Source organism: Talpa occidentalis, unplaced genomic scaffold (genome assembly GCF_014898055.3).
Source record: "Talpa occidentalis isolate TD23 unplaced genomic scaffold, MPIMG_talOcc4v2.1 talOcc4.9, whole genome shotgun sequence".
NCBI lineage: Eukaryota > Metazoa > Chordata > Mammalia > Eulipotyphla > Talpidae > Talpa > Talpa occidentalis.
Genome location: NW_023605305.1, coordinates 64,144,322 through 64,168,553, shown reverse-complemented (window position 1 = coordinate 64,168,553; position 24,232 = coordinate 64,144,322). Strand labels below are relative to the sequence as shown.

At 41.1% G+C, this 24,232-nt stretch overlaps 1 protein-coding gene across 1 annotated transcript in view; it reads left to right on the top strand.

Annotated features, from left to right (window-relative positions):
- The window catches only part of C8A (complement C8 alpha chain), a 62,390-nt gene that overhangs the window by 11,034 nt on the left and 27,124 nt on the right, over nucleotides 1–24,232 (top strand). The window contains exons 2-7 of the mRNA XM_037500601.1: nucleotides 414–507; nucleotides 6,068–6,212; nucleotides 7,386–7,527; nucleotides 11,727–11,916; nucleotides 19,081–19,281; nucleotides 21,285–21,525. Coding sequence (XP_037356498.1) covers nucleotides 414–507; nucleotides 6,068–6,212; nucleotides 7,386–7,527; nucleotides 11,727–11,916; nucleotides 19,081–19,281; nucleotides 21,285–21,525 — 1,013 coding nt within the window. The remainder of the gene's footprint in view (nucleotides 1–413; nucleotides 508–6,067; nucleotides 6,213–7,385; nucleotides 7,528–11,726; nucleotides 11,917–19,080; nucleotides 19,282–21,284; nucleotides 21,526–24,232) is intronic.

Below are 24,232 nucleotides of genomic sequence, written 5' to 3'. Positions count from 1 at the left end.
GTACACGCTTTCAGTAAGAAGATGAGTAAGTTCTGGGGATCTACTACACAGCACCAAGACTATGGTTTAACAATACTGGATTGTATGTGTGAAACTTGTTGAGAGTGGATCTAGAGTGTTCTCACCCCCCCCCCACAGTAACTATGTGAGATGATAGATGTGTTAATCAGCTTTATTGTGATAATCATATCAAAACCTATATGTGCAGCAAACTATCATGCTGTATACTTTTAATATGTACAATTTTTATTTCTCAATTTTACCTCAATAAAGGTGAGGGAAAAATCAGCACCTGTTTTTGTATTATCATGATACCTTTATAAGACCTTTTTGAATTTAAAACAAAAATTAAGATGATCATCATAAAATTTACACAATTGAAGCAGGGTCTTTCCTCTCTTTAGGAGAGTGAGCCGGGAAGATCAGGGTTACACCCCCACACCAGTTTCCTGCCAGCTGAGCAACTGGTCAGAGTGGACAGACTGTTTCCCATGCCAGGACAAGAAGGTAGGACATTTATGTTTAGTTTGGGGGCACTTAGTATTTGAATTGTGTACTAGGCACTCAAATGGAGATGAGCAGTAGGGCCCGTAAGTCTGGCAGTGTTGGGAGAAATTGGGTCTGGAAAGATGTATTTGGGAGTCATGGACCTGTGGATGGCTGAACTTTTCTGCCTCTCCTGGTTTTGTTTTTAAGGCATTATAGTGTGAGGCTCAAGAGACGTGTATGCTCTGGCTTATGTGCTAAGAAGTTCCCATCTGGACATAGGCCCACTATCCCTGATGGCCTCTCTGTGTCCTGGCCAATCTAGTGCCCTGTCACGAGGATCATCTGGAGGGACTAATAGCTAAGTGACAAAATGCCAAGCTGTGCCTCACCTCTGGGGAGTGGAGATAAACCAGAGCATGCTACTGAGGGTGTTCTTGAGGACCCCATTTACTTAGGCTGAAAAGGCTGATGCACACAGCAAACCAAGGGTCTATCTTGCCCATTTAAGTGGCTGTGAATGGTTCAAAATGGTCACTAAACTCAGCAGCCTACCAAGGCAGGCGGATGGCGGGAGCAGTTCTCAACTCTGTTCTGGAGGGAAGGACCATTAACATTCTGACTGTGTTCTGAATCTCTGACTCCTGGTGATAATGAAGACTAAATTTGGTTTTGTTATTATGTTAAAATCTCTATAGATAATAGAGAGGGACCTTACTGGATGCAGCCGGGTCCCCACCTCCCTACTTGGTTCACCACCACCTGAACCTTATCTGTTGGCACATCACTCTCAAGTCTATGTGTTTAAGCTCTTATTTTGCAGTGTTGATTCTGGCTTTGCATCTTATTTGCTGTGTTAGTTTGGGCATTTTTTTAAACACTCTGTGTCACCTATTCTTGATCTACAAATGGGAATAGTAACAGTACTTACATTGTAATTATTATGAGCACTAAATTAGTTAAGGGGTGCAAAGTGCTTTTCATGATATCTGGAACACAGTACGTGTTCAATAAACGTTTTTATAATTATAACATTTGCCCTCCTCTCTCACCCCATCCCATAGCCTTCAATCACGCCCTGCTCTTGCAGAGTCCACTGATGGGTCCTCCTGCCTCCAGACCCACTCCTGAGGTAGATGAGGAGCTGCCCTGTGGATGTTTGATAGGTTCTTCAGCCACAGAATAGTGGAAACACAATCTGGACCTAGTTACTGAACTTCAGAGCCTAAGATGTATTATTCTGCCTTTCCTGTCTCTGAAATGCCAAAGAATTCTAGACGGCCCCTGTTTAAAAGTGTCCATCCCCCTAATTCTCATTATGCTCTAACATCCTGTAATAGTTATCTGAGTCTGCTGCAGCAAATTGCCACAAACTGGGTGGCTAAAAACAACAGAGATTTATTCTCTCAATGTTCTAGAGACCAGAAGTCTGACATGAAGGTGTTGGCAGGGCCATGCTCTCTGGAAGCTCTGGAGGAGTCTGTGTTTCGCTTCATCCAGCTCCTGGGGGCCTCTGCCCATCCTGGTGGCAGTCCCATCGCTCAGGTCTCTGCCTCCTTGGACAACTCTTGGCTACTTCCCTGTGTCCCTCTGTGTCTCTGTGGGTCTGTATGAAGTCTCCTCTGCCTCTTCTATAAGGACATTGGTGGCATTTAGACCCCACCAGGATAATCTAGAGTAATTCCAAATCACAAAGTTTTAAGTCTGCAAAGAGCCTTTTTCCAAATGAGGTAACATTTACAGTTTTTGAGGATGAGAAGTTGATCTCCATGCATGACCATTAATCCACCTATTCTACCTCCAATACCATCAGGTGTTGCCTTCTAGGTAGCAAAGAGCACAGTGGACTTACAGTTTAAGTTGGAGTCGAATTACTTCCTCAGTGACTCAAGAAGACATGGGTCTTTAAAGTTATCCTTAAAATAATTAAATTCAGTGAATTGTTTAAGGAAAAGATCACCTTCATTTTTTTTTTTTTTAGTAATATACTTCTTTCTTTTAAAATCACCCAAATAAAGATGTGCATTTCTGGAAAGAAAGAATACCTATCATCTAGAAAAGGAGATTATGTCTTAATGACACTAACCACAGGCAATGACACGGAGCGGTCCCTAACGGGGTGTCCGCACCAACCTCTCTACCACATGATGTCTTCATTATATGCTAACAACTCAGACAGTAGGAGTGGGTGGGAAGGAGCCTCTTGTCTGCACCATCACTCCAGCTGCAGGAAGCACAGGAAAGATGGCATTAGTAGTTACTATTTATTTTTTTAAAGATTTATTTATTCATGTATACAAGAACTGGGGTACAGGCCAGAGATGCGGGGGGTGAGGATTCACCAGAGACAGAGTGGGGAACAGACCAGGTGACTGACTGAAATACACTGCTGAGGGGAGCAGTGAGCGAGTCAGGAGGTCTGCTGTGCAATGTGGGTAGCTCCCTGGCTGGCCAGGGATCGAACTTGTGCCGCAGAGGCTTTGGATTGCTTCATAGCGCTGTGCTTAACCCCTTGCGCCACCAGGGAGGCCCCAATAATTACTATTTATTAAATGATTTTTATATACCAGGCACTAGCTAATGCTAATGCTTTTAAATAAATTGTTTTGTTTGGTTTTCACAGCCAACTGTGACAGATATCATCATCCCCTTTGATTAGGTTGCCCTCTAAGAAAGTGGCAGGGCTTAGAATTGAAACTGCGCTATCTGGTTGCAAAATGCACAAGCGCCCAACTACTTAACTCACTGCTTCTCCAGAATGACATGGAGTGTGACAAGTCATGTTAGTGCTCACTGACTCCAGGTCCCATTCATTCATCCTTCTGGAGTAGTCCAATGGCTGGAGTAGCTCAACAGTTGGCTACAATGACCACATGATGTTGTAACCACCACAATACTGTGCCTCCCAGGAGTCGGGCAAAGTGCCAGTTTCTTTCCCTGTGTTGTCACTAATCTTTACAACACTCTAAGGTCTTTTCTCAAGAGACAGAGGAGGAACTAAGGGTTGGCAACAGGAAGTCATTCACCCAGTGATGCATATTTATAAGCGTCAGAATCAGAATTCCAATCCAGTTTAAAATAGTATTTAACCTTTCAACAAGGTGAAAAAGTAAAGCGTGTGGCTAATAATAACCACTCAATAAATGGTAACTTCTATAACCGCCATCACCACGTTAATAACTGCAGGTTTTAAAACCCTGATGAACTTAAAGAATAAGAAAGAATTAGCTCTACATTTGGTATGCTGAGCAGTCTTATTTGATTACAGTAGGGGAAGGTAAGGTGTGGGCAGAAAATTAGAATATCCTCATTTCCAAGTGGACATTCATTATAATCTCTTCCCACAGTGTTTACAAATTTCTTCTGAATGTTATTAACTGAAAGGCATAGGAGGCAAACGGACAGGTTTGAGCTTCACCTCTTTGGCTACCTGTGATTTACTGTTTGCTAATGAGCAGTCAGGTAGGCAGAAGCTGACAAGAGCGGAGGAGCAGGAAATCTACATGGTTCTAGAACTCACCCACTGGAATCATCTGGGAAGACTCATTGATAATAATCATAATGTAGAACTGCATCTGTTTATTGAGTGCCAATGATCTTCCAGGCACAGGGCTAGTGCCTCCTCATACATTCTGTCCCTCCATTTCAGAGTATTGCCATTAAACCCATTTTACATATTAGAAAACAGAAGCCCAGAAAAGGAAAGTGACTTGCTCATGGTCAATCTGGGCTCTGAACCCAAATCAGTCTAATTTTTATGCTCATGTCTGTCCACTGTAGCGAAAGAATCATTAGTAATTGTCATGAGGGAGGTCACCATCTTATTTTACAGACTTGAAAACTGAGGCACAAAATACCAGAAATGGGTACTTTATACAATGAGTTAGAAATAGATTCAGGTCAGGAATTCTAACTACTCCAATAGCTGTTGTCTTATTTATTTATTACCATTCTTCAAGGAGGGTCCTGTGGGCTGAACCAAGATAAGAAGTAGCAGAAAATGGTGATGTGATGTGTCTCCCCTGATGGGACATCCTACATGTTTGCATTTTAAACATTTTATCTCCTCAACTAGACTCTAAATTTCTTTATGTATATATATATATATTTTATTTTATATTTTTTACACCATTTTTCATTTTTGCACAATGTATGCTTTTTCATCTTGGTTATAGTCCCCATACAATTTCCACCCCCCCTTATTTTGACTGTAATGCCGCCTACCCCCCAACCGGGGGCGTACCGTGTCTCTAGCTACAGTTTCTTGTTGATTTCTATTTTTACTTTATTATAATTAGTCTTTCTCCTGGTCCCTTATTTAGGTTTCCTAAATTCCTGCTATGAGTGAGACCATCCAGTATTTTTCTTTTTCTTTCTGGCTTATTTTGCTGAGCATGATCCCTTCCAGCGCCATCCATGTTGCTGCAAATTGCATGAGTTTATCTTTTTTGATTGCTGAGTAGACTCTAAATTTCCTGAAGGTGGTGATGGGACCTTATATTTCTTGGAATCTCCTAATATTCTGCTTCTTCCTCCACACTGTGCCTGACACAGTCCATCATGCAGAAAATAGTCATGGCATCTGCAGTGCCAAGACTGGTGTGCATTTTTAGTCTTTCTTCAATAAATGCTTATTCATCTGCAGTCAAAGCTGGACCTGAGACAAAGATAAGATCTTCGGTGATCTTTTTGTCTTTCTCTCTTGCATGGGTTCTTTCTACAGAGTTGACAAGAGGACCATCTGATACCCACAATTCTTAGCAACTTTAGTTAAAAGAAACTCTTTTCCAAGAGTTTTTTTGGGGAAAATGTCAGACAGGACTATGATTGACCTAGGTAAGTTATGAACTGATGCCCGAACCAATTATTACAATTGGTTGAACACGATATATCTTGGTGCTTTAGTTGACCAGGCCTCCTTCATATCTGATATCCCTGTGATGGAGGGGAGAAGGTCACCCCCACCTTACCCATAGAGAGAAGGAAAGAAAGGATGCCACAAACAGAAGGAATACTATGAAGGAAAAGCAGTACATCTTCTAAAAGTCTAACCATAGACCAATGCCAACTGTGTGAGCTCAAACAGAACACAGTCTTACCTTCCTGCACCCAAACCCACCATAAAAATAGTTTCTAAAGTAGTGAGAAAGGCAGACAAATAAGCAGACAATCCATCAATACCTTCATGACAAGTGGCAGGAGTAAGGGAAGCCTAGGGAACTGCAGAATATGTTACTTAGAAAAGGCTTTTAGCAGTTGTAAGCATGGATTTAGAAAGATGAATAGGCAGGAACAGGTTGAAGGAGGAGACACAAAGGTCTTCTTAGCAAGTAGGGACTGTAGATATATCTTGTCCAAACTTTTCCTTAGATGCTTTGAGCCCTATTTATTATTCCAGTTGGTGACTGTACTACCTCTGGTTGAACACCACTATTTATAAATACTCATCTCCTCACAAGACAGCTTTTTAAGCAGTTCTCAATCATTAGACAGTTGTTCCTTATGTTGAGCTGAGACCTGCCTGCAGAAATCTTGGTTGATTGATAGACAATGAATGCATCTGGTTCAAAATCTGATTTAGTACCGATACCGGAGCCTCCTGCAGCCAAACAAGTTTGGGGGAACCATCTGCAGTGGCGATATCTGGGATCAAGCCAGCTGTCACAGCCCCACAGCTTGTCTAAGGCAAGTGCAGTGTGGACAGGATTTCCAGTGTAAGGAGTCAGGTGAGTAGTTTCCCTGGAACTAACAGCTGTGCCTGTCAAACTTAACATGCAAAACGCTTCTCCAGGGAGCTTGTTTAAATGCAGACTCAGAGTACTTCCTCTTTAAGTTGTCACTCTGTAGGCTTGGGCTGGGGCCCAGGAACCTACATTTTAAGCAAATCCAGCAGCACAAGTAGTTTTGAGTCAAGTTTGTAGGAACATCTGTGATTCATTTAGAAAAGATACAATCTATTCATTCATTCCTGCATTTACTATATATTGATTGGGTACATACTATGCACCAGGTAGTGCATAGTGCATGCTACCTGCTGGTGATATAGAGATGTGCCTGGATTCGAGGTACTCTTAGAGTCTTTGAAAGAGTCCTATGAGGAAGCTAACACTGTATCTTGTGATTTTCAGTGTGATGCTCCAATGGAACTCTCTTGCATGGGGTGCCCAAATGAGCTTTTTGGGGGTGGTCAGAGCAGGTTTAAAATGGTACTTGAGTTGAGACTTAGCAAAAAAAAAGTTTATTAGGAGAAAGAATGTGCAAAAGCACAGGGATAGAGGCATGCACTATCGTTCTTACATTGTCTTCTTTCATCTGTTATAGATTATGGATAACCCCTAATTTTTCCAAATCAGATTTAATCTTGTACATAATTTTGTACTTTTAAGATTAAAGGATTTTTATTTAATCTTCATGATATAATTTATTTAATCTAATATAAGAGCCCATCAATAAAAATCACTGTTTTATAAGTATGAAGAAATTTTAAAATACTGCTGATTAAATAATTAAAGACAGGGCTTTGGGAAGAGACAGGGGATGGGCCAAGTAGGTAATAGAGGCCAGACTGTGGCATTTAGAAGATGAGTGGGGATCCACTGAAGAAATCAGAGTAAAGGGATGTCATGGCCAGACAGGAATTTTAGAAAGATCCCTGGGGTTGCAATGTGAAGGCTGAACTAGAGAGGGGGTCAGGGCATAGAGCATGAGCTGGGGGAAGACAGCAATACTGGAAGAAGGGCAGAGGCAGTGAAGACCAGGGAGAATGGAATAGAATGGATAGTCATTTCTGAAGGGTCATTTCTGAAGTGGAATGGATTTGATGATTACAGATGTGTGTCATGAGGAAGAGGGAAAAGCCCAGGAGGCTCTACAAATGTCCCCAGCCTCTCCTCTTGCAGGTCGCTGCCTGAAACGCCATCTCGTGTGTAATGGAGACAAGGACTGCTTTGACGGCTCTGATGAGGAAGACTGTGAAGATGTCACTGAAGGTGATTGCAGCCAGTATGACCCGATTCCTGGATCAGAGAGGGCAGCCTTGGGGTAAGCCACTGTCTTCAATCAATTTTGGGGACAGATTGAATAACTAAAGACCAGTATATTTTGTAGGACAGCTCTCATTTGCCCACTAAGGCAGGTTCTCAGTCCATTCAAGCTGCTATACAAAAAAAAATACCCTCCCACTGGGTAGTTTATAAACAACATGAATATGTTTCTCACAGTCTGGGGTGCCAGCATGGTCAGGTGAGGATGTTCTTTCAAGTTTCAGACTTACAGTTGTTTCTTCATAGGGTGGAAGGGAGTTCTATGACTAGGAAACTCTTTTATGAGTGCTCTTTCCATTCTAAAAGGCTTGACCTTCATTACCTAACTAGCACATAAAGGCCCCACTTCCTCACACTGAGAGTTATGGTTTTGGGGGGACTAAATATCAAGCCATAACAAGTGGCTTGCCCTATCCTGCCTACATGCCTTCCCCCCTATGTCTCTGCCCACAGATCTACTTCTTGTTTCACTGCTTCCCATGCCACCACTAACCCTCCTCAGGCAAATTCTATTTCCAAGGCTCGATGAAGCCATGTCTTCCATGAAGGCTTCCATAATGTCTCTGAAAGACTGCTCTTCTCTGACCCAAGCATGCCTCTTAGAAGCCCTGCTCATGGTCTGCTTGACACTGTAGTTGTGGGTCTGACCAGCCTAGGGATACAGTACAAAGGAATGGGCTTTGAGGTGAGAAGGAGTGGGGCTTAAATTTCTCCTTTGCTTTTGCTTACCTACACCTCCCAGTACATAGCACTTTGTTGACTAAGATTCATTTGTCTTGATTCCAACTTCACATCAGGTGTGCAATGTCCAGTTTTGGTTCCTTAATTCATCACACTCTTTACTTCTAAACCTTAATAGACTTAGCTTCCTCTTTCTGGAATTTCCTTCTCCATATTCCTAGCTTGACTAACCCCTTATCTAGTGTGATGGGGCTGAATTATATACCCCTAAAATTCATATGCTAAAGTCCTCATTCCCAGTGTTACTATATTTGGAGATAAGATTATTTTTAAAAAAGATTTATTCATGCATACAAGAATTGGGTGTAGGCCAGAGGTGTGGGGAGTGGGGATTCGCCAGAGACAGAGTGGGTAGCCAAACAGGCAGATCCACTGAAATACACTGCTGAGGGGATTGGCAAGCGAGACAGCAGAGGTTTGCTGTGCAATGAGGGTTAGCTTCCTGGCCAGGGATAGAACTCATGCCACAGTGGCTGGTGATAGCTTGACAGCACTGAAACTTAAATCTCTGCACCACCATCCTGGAGATGAGATCTTTAAGAAGGCAATTAAGGTGAATGTGGTCATCAGGGTGGGGCCCAAACCTGATAGGATGGTGTCCCTAAGAAGAGGAAGAGACATCAGAGAGCTCTCTCAACTAATACACAGAGACAAGGCATGTGAGGACCCAGTGACAAGGTGAAGAGAGGTCTCACCAGAACCATCACCTTGACCTTAAGCTTCTAGCCTCCAGAACTGTGAGAAAATAAATGTCTACTCTTTGAATATCCAGTCTATGCTATATTTTTATGACAGCCCCAGCTGACTAAGGCAACTAGGCATTACCTTCTCTAGGTGGTCTTCTTGACACTATTTAGGATGGCTTATTACCCTCTCCTTGCTCCAAGAATCCCTTGTGTGTTCCCCTCCCCCAGCACTTCTCCAGCAGGGCTGAGGCAGCTGTCGGAGTGTTCACCTGATCAGGCTGAGACGTCCTCTCTATCTCTGCCTTCCAGCACCCAGCACAGGCCAAGTAAAATAGTGACTCTTGGCATTGCCATTCCCTGCCATCTTGTCTTTTTCTTGGATCTTGCCCACTTACTTGAATATAAACTTTGAGGACAGAGGCAGCTTCTGACTCATTTTTTCCATCTCTGCAGTCCCAATGTCAGAGTTTTCCCTATAATGGCTCCTCACCAAGGGTTGAATTGAAACCAATCAATGTAACCAAATAGATCTTTACAGATAGGAAATGAGCTGCAGCTCCCTCAGGATCAGATGCATGTCCTGGGAGATGCTACTCCCATTCGCTGTGGTCTAATCACCCTGAGGTCACAGAAGCCACCTGCCAGAGGTTGCAGGGTTCCCTAGGTGCTTGGAGACATACACACAGGAAAAGATGATCAAGTTCCATCTTCTTTCATTCCAATTGTATTATTTTTCTTGGACCACCTATAACAAAGTGTTTGTAACAAACTGGGTGGTTTAAGCATCAAAAGCTTCTTTCCTCATAGCTCTGGAGGCTAGATTGCAACCAAATTAGATTATTCTTGTAAACAAAATTGCAATGAATATCATTGGACACATGTCTTTATATATGTGTGAATATTTCTGCATAGATTTCCAAAAAGTGAGATTTCTCTGACTACATCTTTTCCATTTTCACTAGGGCTTTTGCAACCAGCTTTCCCCAATCCATGTTAGCTTAGTAACCTCTGCCTAGAGTTGAAGGCATAACCTTAGGGTTTATTATTCCTTTGAGTTTTTGATTGACCCACTAGAAAGCCTGTATTCAAAAGCTACAAGCAGAAATTTATTTAGTGGGTAGGAAGATAGGAACTACAGGGCTGGGTAAAGGGAAGGAATAAAGATTTTAGCATCAAAAGATCTAGAAAAAAATTTAGCTTGAGTATAGACAAGTTACTTAATTTTTCTGAGCTTCAATTTCTGCATTTGCAAAATTGTCATGAGGTTGAAAGCTAATGTCTGCTCAATGTCCGATAGAGTGTGTGTTCAATTCATCAAAGCTTTTATTACATCACTTCCACTAATGCGAAGAAAGAGATGGAAAAAGGAAGAGAAAAGGGAAGCTAAATTACAATGAATTGCTACTATATGCCAGGTGCTCTGTAATTATCCATTTATTCTATCAAGATAGGTTTTATTCACTGTTTTTCTTTGCTCATCTTCTGCCTTGTGCCTTTTCACAGAGGGTGCAAACATGGGCTGTGCTATGCCAGGGGTAATCACTGAATGCCACAAGAACATGAGGAAGGAACGGCTGTCTGTTCAGGAGTCTCAAAGGCCATACAAAAGATGTACCTTTCTCTTGGGTCTTAGATTGACTAGGAGTCTGAAAGACAGACAAAAGCAATCATTTTATTACCTATAGCATAAGGTGCTTTGATCATCAGGTCTTGCCAACTTAAATGTTTTTGTTCAGTTAAATATCTCTTTAAAAATATTAAATTTGTATTTTATCTGCTTAACTTTTTTTTTAAACCTAACTATGGTAAAAACTGTCCATGATATAAAACATGGAACTTAAACAGAAAGATTTGAAATTACCCAGAGAAGAAAGTATGGGAAAATACTTCTGGAATGTATGGGGACTAGAAGAATCATTTATTGAATATGTAAAGTGTACTATCTACTTTACTTCTGTTTTACTTTAATTCCACCACTTACACTTCACAAAACCTGAGAGGTAGTTTTATTATAGCTGTCTTCAAATGAGGAAAATGAATTTCAAAAAGTTTCTAGAATGTAAACAAAGTCACACAGATAGAAACTAAACAGGAGTCTCCCTGAATTTCAAAGTATGCATCCTCCAACATTCCATCTACCTGAGGACAGTGGCCTTTTGAGATTTCCAACTTAGCACTATAAGTTACATACAATATTTCAAATTTATTAATATTTTAGCATCAGAGTCCTTTTCTGAAATAACACAGAGGAAAGTGCCAACATTTTAGTGCATAATATATGCTAAGTACTATTATCATTCCTTTGCATGTTTAACTTAAATTTAACTCTACCAGGGTGGTAGTATTAACTGCTACTCACAAGTGAATAAATTGTGGCACAGAGAGACTAAGATCACACAGTTATATGTGGCAGTCTGAGTCAGGCCCAGACTGTCTGATCCTGTGCTTGATTTTTGTGCCCAATCTTCTCTATAACTCATTCAAAAAATATTTATGGGTATCTGCTATGTGGCAGCACTGTCCCAGATGCTCACTGGAGCCATCTATCTTTTCAGGTTACTTGGGAACTTGGGAACCAGGTCCAACCCCTTCTGTCTCCCTTTGTTATCCAAAGTGGCCTTTTAGGTACTTCAAGGAACCCTGGGGTTCCGAAGAGCATAACTTGAGAAACCACTGCTCCAACCACCAAGTAAATTTTCTACAGCATATTTTATGCTCTCTTGGCCTTTCCAGTGCTCTCTCCCAGAAGCTGCCTGCCTTTTCAATGTAGGTATAATATCCTGACCCAGGAAGAAAGGCAGAGTGTGTACGATGCCAGGTACTATGGGGGACAATGCGAGACGGTGTACAACGGCGAATGGCGGGAGCTTCGCTATGACGCTGCCTGTGAGCACCTCTACTATGGAGAAGATGAGAAGTACTTCCGGAAACCCTACAACTTCCTGAAGTACCACTTTGAAGTAAGTCTGAACAGGCAGACTGAGAGGCTGCCGTAGGCTGTTGACAGAGAGGGAAAGATGCCTTGCTTCAAAGAATCAGTGCTGAGAGGAAATATGGCTGCCCACCTGCTGAGCCTCATCTCCATTCAAAATCAATAAAATATATTTGGGGCCCTGTTCTCTGAGTTGGGAGTTGAAGACTTATTTCCAAGTACTGGCTCTGTTAGAATATAAGAACTTGAGCAGCTCACTGCTCCACTGAGTCAGTTTCCTAATAGATAAAATGGGGGTGGGGTGCAGTGGGGTTGCAGGATGGCAGGTAGCAGGGCAGGGATCTGAGACCCATGTGTCCATTTCACCAAGAGAGTGCTACACCGATCACTTTCATATTGTGGCTTTCTGTATATAATTTTTTTTTTTTTTTTGTAGAAAGGGCTCTGCTGTTTAAAAGTACTCACTAACTGCTGATGGTCCCTAGCATTCTCTCCATCTATAAAATTCTGTGGTCCCTTTGTCACTGAGAGCACTACATAGTCATAGCCAGTTTCCAGTCTGCTCCTGACCATTTATTTCTTTAAACCTCACTTTTGGGTGAGTCATCTATATTACAAACTTTCTTGGATGTTTACCATGTGTCAGATCTGTTCTTTCTAAATAAAAGCTCCCATTTCATCCTCATAACAACACACTGGGATAGCTATGATCACAGCTCCATTTTAGATATACGAAGAAGAAGAAGAAAACCTACAGAAACTTAGAGGGATAAAGCATCAATTTCAAAGGGGTGGAGACAAGATCCAAACCCAGATCTATGTGAACTAATAGATAAAATGGGGGGGGGGGTTCATCTTATATCTATATACTCATATTCATTACATCTTTGCACATTCTATCTGTAGAGATGATAGGATTCTAGGACTCTGAACAATTATCTAGTCATATACCTCCACTTCCAAGTTTTTCAAGAGAAAAATATTGACAGATGTTAAGGTCAGGCTTACAGAGCCTGTTTTTAAGAAGTTGGTTCCCCTGATCCCACCATCAAGCCTATGGTAAGCCAAGCTGGAAAATGTAGATGATGCCATTGTCCTAACATCAAAGGCAGTCTAGGGTCTACATGTCAGGTGAGATAGAGTAGGCTCTGCTTTGGCAACAAATGATTCTGAAATGTCTGCAATTGAAAGCAACAATGTCCTATGTGCGCTATCTGTCCATTCTGAGGTAAGAAGAATCTCTGATCATCAAAGCCAGCAGGGTCCAAATAAATGAAGGCTCCATTTCCACACATGCTCTCTTGGTCACAGAGCAAACTTCCTGTGGGCTTTTAACCCTTTCTTCCTCGGCTCAAGCAAGGCATAAGATCATGCATTAATTCAAGTTGGCAGAGAACTACAACTCTACTGTGGCTCTAGAATGAAATAAGCAAACATTTGTAGATACTATGAAAGCATACCACTGCCTAGAGCTACTCTCCTCTGCAACTTCCCTGCCCCTTTGCTCACAGGTCCATGCCTGCACATAATTTTCCATATTTTTGCATTGCTGAGTCAAGGCATCTTCTCTACAGAAAGAATGAGCCAGTTGGAGAGAAATCCAGGCTCAGATTGACATACCATTTTATTAGAATCATCTCTGTGTGTGTGTATTGAAATAGTTTGGTGGTACCTAAACACAAACTAAACATTGCTGTATTTTCTGTTTTATAGTATCTATCTAATATGAATATTAGCCTTTTTTATTTAAATATTTTATTTTATATAATTCTTACATCATTTTTCATCTTTGCACAATGTATGCATTTTCATTTTGGTTATATTCCCCATACAATTGCACCCCCCCCTTATTTTGACTCTAGTCCTTCCTTTCCCCGCCCCTCCCTCCCCCCACCCTCAAGGTGTCTCTGGTTTATAGTTGCTTGTTGATTTTTATTTTTACTTTGTATTGATTAGTCTTTTTCCTGGTCTCTTATTAGGTTTTCTAAATTCCTGCTATGAGTGAGACCACAAAGTATTTTTCTTTTTCTTTCTGACTTATTTCTCTGAGCATGATCCCTTCTAGCTCCATCCATGTTGCTGCAAACTGCATGTGTTTATCTTTTTTGATTGCTGAGTAATATTCCATTGTGTCTATGTACCACATCTTCTTGATCCAGTCATCTATTTTTGGGCATTTGGGTTGTTTCCAAAGCTTAGCTATTGTAAACAGTGCTGCTATAAACATAGGGGTGCAGGTGCCCTTTGGAATTACTGTTTCTGTGTCATCTGGGTAAATACCTAGGAGTGGAATTGCTGGATCATATGGAAGCTCTATGTTTAGTAGGTCAAGAAATCTCCACACAGCTCTCCATAGTGGTTGGACCAGTTTGCACTCCCACCAGTAGTGCAGGAGAGTTCCTTTTCTCCACAACCTCGCCAACCTTTGTTGTTGCTATTTTTTTAATATGTGCCATTCTCATTGGTGTGAGATGGTATCTCATTGTAGTTTTGGTTTGCATTTCCCTGATTACAAGTGATGTTGAACATTTTTTCACATGCCTGTTGGCCATTTGCATTTCTTCTTCAGAGAAGTTTCTTTTTAGCTCTTCTGCCCATTTTTTGACTGGATTATTTTTTTTGTTTTTGTTGAGTCTCATCAGCTCTTTGTAGATTTTTGTGATCAGTCCTTTATTGTTAGTGTTGTGTGCAAAAATTTTCTCCCAGTCGGTGGGGTTTCTCTTTGTTTTGGTTATTGTCTCTTTTGCTGTGTAGAAGCTCTTTAATTTGATGTAGTCCCAGCTGTTGATCTTTGCCTTCACCATCACTGCTTTGGGTGATGTGTCTGTAAAGATGTCTTTGAGGTGCATGTCCTGTAGTGTTTTGCCTCTATTTTCTTCTATGTATTTTATGGTTTCAGGTCTTATGTCTAGTTCTTTAATCCATTTTGAGTTGTTTTTTGTGCATGGTGTGAGGTAGTGGTCAAGCTTCATTCTTTTGCATGTAGCAACCCAGTTTTCCCAGCACCATTTATTGAACAAACTTTCTTTGCTCCGGTGCATATTCTTTGCTCCTTTGTCAAATATTAGTTGACCATAAATCTTTGGGTTTATTTCTGGATTTTCAATTAGATTCCATTGGTCTGTGTGTCTGTTCTTGTTCCAATACCATGCAGTTTTGATGATTATGGCCTTGTATTATAGTTTGAAGTCTGGGAGTGTGAAGCCTCCATTCCCTTCTTTATTTTTCAGGAGAGCTTTGGCTATAGAGGGTTTTGGTGACTCCATATGAATTTCATCAATAATTGTTCTATTTCTTTGAAGAATATCATTGAAATTTTTATTGGAATAGCATTGAATCTATATATTGCTTTTGGTAGGATGGCCATTTTGATGATGTTAATTCTTCCAATTCATGTGCAGGGGATGTCTTTCCATTTCTTTCTGTCTTCTTCTATTTCTTTTAACAGTGTTTTATAGTTTTCTTTGTACAGGTCCTTTACCTCTTTTGTTAGATTTATTCCCAAGTATTTGATTTTTTTGTTTCGATAATAAAAGGGATGGTTTTTTAAATTTCTTCTTCTTCAGATTTATTGTTTGTGTATAGGAAAGCTATGATTTTTGCATGTTGATTTTGTATCCTCCCACTTTACTAAACTGATTGATTAGTTGAATTAGTTTTTCTGTGGAGTTTTTGGGGTTCTCTATGTATATTATCATATCATCTGCAAATAGTGATGGTTTGCCTTCTTCCTTCCCTATTTGGATTCCTTGTATGTCTTTCTCTTGTCTTATTGCTCTGGCTAGGACTTCCAGTATTATATTGAATAGCAGTGGTGAGAGTGGACATCCTTGTCTTGTTCCAGATCTTAATGGAAATGCTTTCAGCTTTTCACCATTGAGAATGATACTGGCTGTTGGCTTGTCATAGATGGCCTTTATGATGTTGAGGTATGTTCCTTGTATCCCAAGAATTTCAAGGGCTTTTATCATGAATGGGTGTTGTACTTTGTCGAAAGCTTTCTCAGCATCTATTGATATTGATATCATATGGTTTTTGTATTTCTTTTTGTTGATGTGTTGGATGACATTGATTGATTTTTGGATGTTGAACCATACTTGTGTCCCTGGAATGTGTTTCCTGGAGACAGCAAAAGGTTGGGTTTTGTTTCTTAATCCAGCCTGCAACTCTGTGTCTTTTTATTGAAGAGTTTAGTCCATTTACATTTAGAGTTAATATTGATATGTTAGCATCTGTATTTGCCATGTGTTTGTCTTTCCTCTGGTTTTATTTATTTATTCTTTTAATAATTTTTTTTTGGCCTTCTTTCATTGTTATTCATCCTTCTATTGGTTCTGGCTTGAGGATTCCTTGTAGTATTTTTTGGAGTTTGGGTTTAGTCATAATGAATTTCCAGAGTTTCTGTTTGTCTGGGAAGGTTCTTATTCTTTCTTCACAGAGGAAGGAAAGCTTTGCAGGATAGAGTATTCTTGGTTGGCATTTGTTGACTTGGAGTCTATTGACTATGTCCCTCCACTCTCTCCTTGCCCATAATGTTTCTTCAGAGAAGTCTGATGTCAGTCTGATTGGTTTTCCTTTGAATGTTATCTATTTCTTCCCTCTTGTCAGCTTCATTATTTTTTCCTTGTCTTGGGTACTTGGGAGCTTAACTATTATGTGTCTTCCTGTATTTTTCCTTTCGTCATGGAAGTTTGGTGTTCTTCTTGCTTCTTGTATGTCTATTTTCAGCTCCTTCATGTTTGGGAAGTTCTCTTCAATTATTTCCTTGAATATTTTCTCTGTTCCTACTTCTCTCTCCTCTCCTTCTGGTATTCCTATAACTCTTATATTTCCTTTCCTCATGGAGTCAGATAGTTCCTGAAGTCTTTCTTCAGTCTTTTTTCCTTCATACTTCTCTACTTCTCTTTCCTTTTCTGTTTTGGTTCTTTTTATTTCTGAGTCTTCGAGAGTACTTATTCATTCTTCCATTTCATTTATTCTGCTTTCATTGCTTTTCCCAGAGTTCTTTAGTGCCTCCATTAATTCTTTGATCTCCTGCATTTCTTTTACTTCCCTCTTTAGGGACTCAATTTCATTCTTCTGATCATTGATTATTTTTCCCTTATCATTGTTTTCCTTTATGACTTCTGTCAGTTTTTTAATCATGGCAATTTTAAATTCTCTTTCTGGAGGGCTCAGAAGTTCTTCCAAGTCACTGTCATTGCCATCTGGTGGGTGGTTTTCTTTTTGTGATGTGTCTTTCCCCTGAGGAGTTGCTAGGTTGCATGTAGTTTTTCTTCTCCCTGCTGCCTGTCTTCTAATTTGCCGTATGCATTGGGACACTGTGCCGCTTGTACTGGCCAGCATCTTTTTGGTGTGCTCTTTGTGGGGTTTCGGAAACTGGTGCTCCAAACGAGTCAAATACTGTTATGCCAGAAGTCTAGTGAGGCAATGGTACTTTGAGTATGTTAATGGTTGCTGTCACAGAATATTTCCTCCTTCTGTGTTTAATTACAAAAGTATGTCTTGAAGTCCCACAAACTTCCCTAGAGGTGGGACAGCTAGATTGCACTCTGGGTTCCAAAAAAACTGGATCCCCCTCTAGGTTCCAACTTCCTGCCAGGCGGGACCAGGTTTGTGGGGGCCTTCAGCTCACCTCTGACTGTGCAGGGAACCTTCCCCCTCTGGCTCCTTGGGGAGATTTCTGCCACTTTCAAGCAGTCTTTATTGAAGAAAGGTCCCTGTTCTAAGATGATGATGTGGGGACACACTCCCCTGCGTGCCCAGTCTGCCCCAGCTGTGGGTGGCCGCTCCCCCTGTGGGCTTGAACTGCTGACCAGAAGGGGCATGGCATGGGCGGACTTCCCAGATCACCTCTGGCTCTTCCAGGAGCCTTCTGCCAGTTTCAAGCAGTCTTTATTGAAGAAAGGTCCCTGTTCTACAAAGGCGATGCGGGTATGCACTCCCCTGCACGCCCGGTCTTGCTCCAAGCTTTATTTCCCTCCTTACCCCCGTTTGCATGGCCCACCCTCTCTCAGCTCCTGAGGGTGTTTTTGTGATCCCTGGTTTCCAACTATAGGGTGTTGGTGATTTTTTTCTGGTTACTAGGTGGCGCCAGAGATCTTTCCTAGTGTCCTTCAGGAACTGTTTTTAACCCCATGGATTGGGGGAATAGAGTGGGAGTGGCGTGGAGAGCCTCAATGGCGTGGGGGTGCTGTGTCTACCTTGTGCCCCACGGTCGTGGGGATCCCATGGCCTGAATTTCGTGCCCCGGGTCTCAGTTCCCAAAGCCCTCAGGTCCAGGATGTGGGCTGTAGCCCAGTTCAATGTCTGCAGAAATGGTGCCTTTTGCACCCCACTCCCTTGTCTGGGCGCCTGCCTGGTTTCTGATTACTCAGTGAGGGACATTCACCTCAATGAGGGCCCCCCCACCCCCGTGCGTCTCCCCGCAAGCCTAGGTCACAGGCACAGGGACCTGGGCAGCCCCGATCTGCGTATGCTTTTCAAGTGCGCAGCTGCTTTTCCGCACAAGCTTACCGGCTGGCCTTGGGCTGTTTGTAGGTCTCCTGGGAGTCTTTATTTTTCTCTAATAGCGACCAGAGCCATTCGCTCACCTCCATGGCGAATCCTGTATGGTTCTCCACAATTCCAGTTCACAGGGTGCAGTGGTTGAAATAGTTCCTTTCCACTCACAGTCCTGCTTGATGCGTGGTTTGTTCTTGTTCATTGTTTTAGGTTTTTTTTTCCCTCCTTTCTGTTGGTGGGAGAGTGCTGACTTTGTGGGTGGGGTTGGGTAGCAGGGTTCTGAGCTTTCCTCCCTTCTAATACTCTTTTATGGCAACTATCTTCTTTGGGCAGTTTGCCAGAGTCGCCCATTTATCTTCCATGTCCCAGTTCTCGCAGGGACCTGCCGCTTTTCCTCCCTATTAACTTTTTTTTTATGGGAGGTCTTAGTCGCAGCGTTTTCTCACCACTATGTTGATAATGTCCCTGAAGATTAGCCTTTTAAAAATTATTTATAAGCCTCAGTGACCACACCTGAGGGGAGAAATCCTATATTGTCAAGCTATTAACAAGGATGTAAAACAATGGTACTTCATTTTAAAGATTAAATAAAAAATACAAGTTATTTGTAATAATTGAAAAATTGAGGTATTTTATAAAGCAATGATATTAAATACGAATCAGCTGACAACTGTTCATTTCTTTTCAGGCCCTGGCAGATACTATAATCTCCTCAGAATTGTACGATGATACAAATGACCTTCTATCTAAAGTAAGAAATGACAATTCTGCGTCTTTTGGAGTGACCTTTGGCATAGGCCCTGAAGGTTCCTCTGTCCAGTTGGAAGCAGGCATACATGGATCAGAAAGCAGATCCCTCATGAAACAGTTGAACCAGTACAATAATAAGGTACTGAAGCATAAAGCCTGTGTCACACAGTATTCCATAATCCACACTGAACACGTATTACCTTAATTGCATTAAAAAGTACAAGTAGTAATTGAACCTTAATTTGGTTGTATAATTGGAAATGTCTGATCAGTGGTAATCATGTTTGTTTTTCTTATTACGCTTTTGCACGCAGAATCATCACAAAGGGAATAAAATTGAATGATAAGACTAACTCTTATCACTTCACCCCATCCTTTTTTTTGTAGCTACCTGGAGCACATAGGGGAATACTTTGAATGGTAATGTCTTAAAAGGAAATAGTCAGGCCCTCTAAACCAGAAGGGAATGCTCCAATGCAAGGCTTGCTTTTCTAACTAAACTGAAGGCCCAGTAGGCCTAGTCTTTCATATACTGCACAAACATTCACCACTATCCCCTGTTTATACTGAGTGGCCAGTCAATGCATCCCTGAGGAAAGGACATTACCTCAGCTGACTGGTCCTCATGAAGGGAGGTAAAGTTAACAGAAGGGTGTTGTAGGTATGGAAATCAGCATGTGCCAAGGCCTAGAAATGAGAGGACACCCCATACCAATTTGGGATTGAAAGCATACTTGCAGGGTGGAAGTATGGGGTGCAGGGTGGAAGGGTAAGAAGGCATCTCAAGGATAGAGCAGCCATCAGAAGTCAGAGAAATAAAATGATTAGAAATTTACCCAAAGCTCAAGAACATTGATATCAAAACTAGATTTAGTTGGGGCTCAACACAATAGTTTGGATAATGAAAATAGTTATAAAGATTAACTTCAGAAATGTAAGTTGCATTCTGGAGCTTTGCCACAAATTAGCTTAGCTTTGAAGGGAAAGTATCACTATGAGATATGTCTATTGATTATTAACATGGATTTCTGTGATAGCAGGTGGCCTCTTCACTAAGTTTCCACTTAGTGAAGTGGAAACTTTGGATCTAGGTTTACATTACCTAGAACTAATGCCTATATATGATGTTTTCCTTTCCCTTCCTTTTATTTTATTTTATTATTATTTTTTAGATTTTATTTTTATTCATACAAGAGCTGGGGTTTAGGCCATATGCACGGGAGGGTGAGAGGATTCACCAGAGACAGAGCAGGGAACTGAACAGGCAGATTGACGAAATACACTGCTGAGGGGATCAGGGGGCGAGTCAGGAGAGGTCTGCTCGCCATGTGGGTTGCTCCAAGGTCGGCGAGGATTGAACCGGCACTGCAGAGGCTGCGGACAGTTTCACAGCGCTGTGCTCAACCGCTTGCACTCAACCACCTGCACTACCAGCGAGGCCCATGATGTTTTCCTTTTAAATCAATGCAATGTTACCCTGGTCCTATCTATTTTGGTTATATTAGGATCTTGCTTTCCTTTATTAATTATCAGGACAAGAGTACCACTAGAAAATAAGCTCGATGAAGGCAGGGGGCCTATCTCTTTAAGAGCATACCCTCTTCACTTAGCATACTGCAGCAGATTATAGGAATGTATAGCTATATATTCAACAAATTAAATACATGTGTAATATTGGCAATTTACCATGTTACCGAAAACATTCCTAAGCATGATTTTTAATGTATACCTAATACTTGTATAGCAGATTGCATAATGCAGTGCTTTAATTAAAGCAGGGAGAAACATGAAGGTGAGAATGGACTAGGGGAGAAGAGAGGTAGGGAGAGAGGAAAGAGTCCATTGTGATAACTAACTCAGATGAAAGCTGCGTACTTAACCTGGATTGGGGCAGTAAGAACACAGATGGAGGCAGGGGAAAAGCAGCAAGGTACATACTGGTGTGTAATATATGCTTATAAAATAGCTCTCTATCATAAATGTTTATGCCCATATATTTATATGTAAATACATATGTGTATACACTCACTCACACACACATTTGCCACTTCCTATATGCTGACCTTTTGCACTATCTCTTGATAAAATATAAGCTTCTTTGCTTTCCCCCCCTCATTTAATGGGGTTTTTTGTTTTTGGCAGCAATATCAATTCATGAGAATTTTCACAAAAGTGCAAACTGCTAATTTTAAGATGAGGAGGGAAAATATCATGCTGGATGAAGGAATGCTGCAGGCATTAATGGAGCTCCCAGACCAGTACAATTACGGCATGTATGCCAACTTCATCAATGACTACGGTACCCATTACATAACTTCTGGATCTATGGGTGGCACTTACGAATATATCTTGGTACTTGACAAAGAAGAAATGAAATCAACTGGTAAGTAGAACTGAAGCTTTACGCACACAGTAGTTTAGTTTTCTGAGCAATGACTATGAGCCTTACATGATCTCTTTTAGTCTTCAGAACAACTTTTGAGTAGCATTGGTATTTCCAGGGAATTAAGTCCAGAAAGTGAAATATCTTGCTATACCATGAACAGGACTTGACTCAGACTTGGATGAGTTTTCCATTATACCACAGTTACTTCTTCAATAAAAAGGAGACTTTGGAATTTTATTCATAATGTTAAAACTGATTTTAAATGCAGATTCTCGACTAATGGAACTGCCCTGCAATTAATTAGTCAGAAACCTGGAGTCACCCCAGATTCCTCCTCTCTTTCACCCTTTTCCAACTTAAGGTTCTTCAGTTATCTCTCCTATCATGGTCTCTTCAGCACCACTGTCCCAACAGTCACAGGGGGGACTTTCATCTTTCACTTTTTACTGCATTGGGTAAATGGTACCTTGGGGAAAGCTCACCCCTTTCCAGCCCATTCCTGACAATCCAGTCACCATCAGAAGGGCCTTGCTACTACTCATGGATCTGATGATTTTACATCCTTGCCTAATTTCCTGAATGGCTAAGAACAAAAATCTAAACTCCTTAGCATGACATCAACAACCTTCATGGTCTCTATGTGTGGACAATAACCGGCAGCATCAGCATCACCTGGGAACCAGTTAGAAAAGCAAATTCTTGGGCTTCCATGTCAAACCTGCTGAGTCAGAAACCCTGGGAACAAGGCTGTGCTTTCTGTGCTTTAATATGGCCTACAGGTGGTTCTAATGCCCCCTGAGGTTTGGAGCCATCCACTCAGTCAACAAATGAGTAGAAGGATAAGAGATCTATTCACATTTCAAAGCCAAGTCCCAGTTCCCAGTTTCAAGTCATTTTCCCCAACTGTACCAGTTCAGATTATCCATTTCCTTACTTCAACATACTCATATATTCCACACTGTTTAGTCTTTAAAGATAATGTTCTAAATGTTCAGATTTTTCACTTCATCTAGACAGCAAGATCTTTGAAAGTGTCAAGTTTGACACTTTTCTTTAGCACTCAACACAGGAGTTAGAGCCTAATAAGTGTGCTGAAAAAGACATGGAGTTTTAAAGGGAGCATCAATTTAGATTTCTGGCTGGGGTCATTCATTCCTTTATAATTCAAATATCTAGTGAGCATCCTGTATGTGCCAGGGGTACAATGGTCAGTTAACCTAAATGTGGTTCCTGTACTCTTGTAGCACTGTACTTTTCAAATGTCAAGTTGCAACCCAAAAGTGAATCCTGACAATCAATGTATGGATAATACACAAAATTTTGTACAGCAAATGATAGGACAGAAAATATCACAATGGATTGCAGGCACAGAAGGCACTGTAGGCAGTAGAGAGAAGTTACTGCTTCAGGAAACATTTTCCATCAAATAAAGTATGCATATATACATAGTGAGTCATGCTATAAATAGTTTAGCATGCATCAATATTAAAAAAGAGTTTGAAAACTGTAGTGAGTGGGTCATTTAAGGAAAAAGGAAAACACACTGACATTTGTTGAATACCTACTCAGTTCCAGGTGCTGTTACCTATAGCCTCACTTCATTTTCTTGCCCTCTAACTTAGAGGTTGGTGTTGCCCTGGTTTTAACCCTAGAAATGCTGAGGCTCCTCATGGAGGTTAGTTACCTTGCCCAAAGCTCCAGGAAGCTGGAGTCAGAATGTTGGACCTATGTCTTTCTGCCACGTGGTCACGTCGAGCCCTTCATTTGGGCTTGGTGCTGGATTACTAATTAATTGCCTGGGGTTATCTCATGGCCCCTCCTCTTTAAAATCTGCAAGGCGGAAATGGGCTTCCGATGTGGTTAATATTCAAAAGGAGCCCACCACCAAATTGTCCCAGGGATAATTACCTCAGCTCTGTTTATAGAAAACCATATGTTGATAATAGCACAATTTGCTATTTGTGAAGAGCTGATTTTCTATAAATCTGGAAAGTTAGTGTTGCTTTTCTATAAATATGGAAATGTGCTAATCATCACCTCATCTGTTGGAGACCGCTAATAAATCAGAATGTCATTTACATATTAACCTACAAAGAACAAAAACATCTACCTTCTTTCCCTTTGACAGATAGATAATGCACATCCTCTCTCCATGTTTGATGTTTGCCTAGTTTCCCTTGTCTCTTCCCCTTTCTCTTTATTTTTCATTTCTCCTCCATCTTTTCCTACTGTCTTATTCTCAGTGATCTCTGACTTTAATAATATTTATGCTTTATTAAGTGCTTATTTCTGACAGACACCCTGTGTGGTACATGTTCATAGACACGGAGAACTAAGCTTGGCGTGGGATGATTTAAGTGAACACATATGCTGGTTTGCTCTAGGGAAATCCTTTGTCCTTGATTTGTTTCAGCTCCTCGGGTTCATCCCAGGGGATATACGAGGCTGTTTTCTTTTAATGTGTCCTTTGGTAAAATGCTTCTCTGCCAGCATGAAGCCACGCATCAAAAATCAAGGGAATTCTTGGATGTTGGGAGGTGGTGTTAGACTTTAGTGGGACTCTAGATTCCCCTCCATGGCTGAGGATGACAGTTTTCTACCTTCTACAGAAGTCAGGATGGCTTTGAGCTTGCATTTCTGAATTTGGATGTTTTTTCTCCTTTATCCCTTCTTTAGAACTCTTATTATTTGTATCAAAGTATGA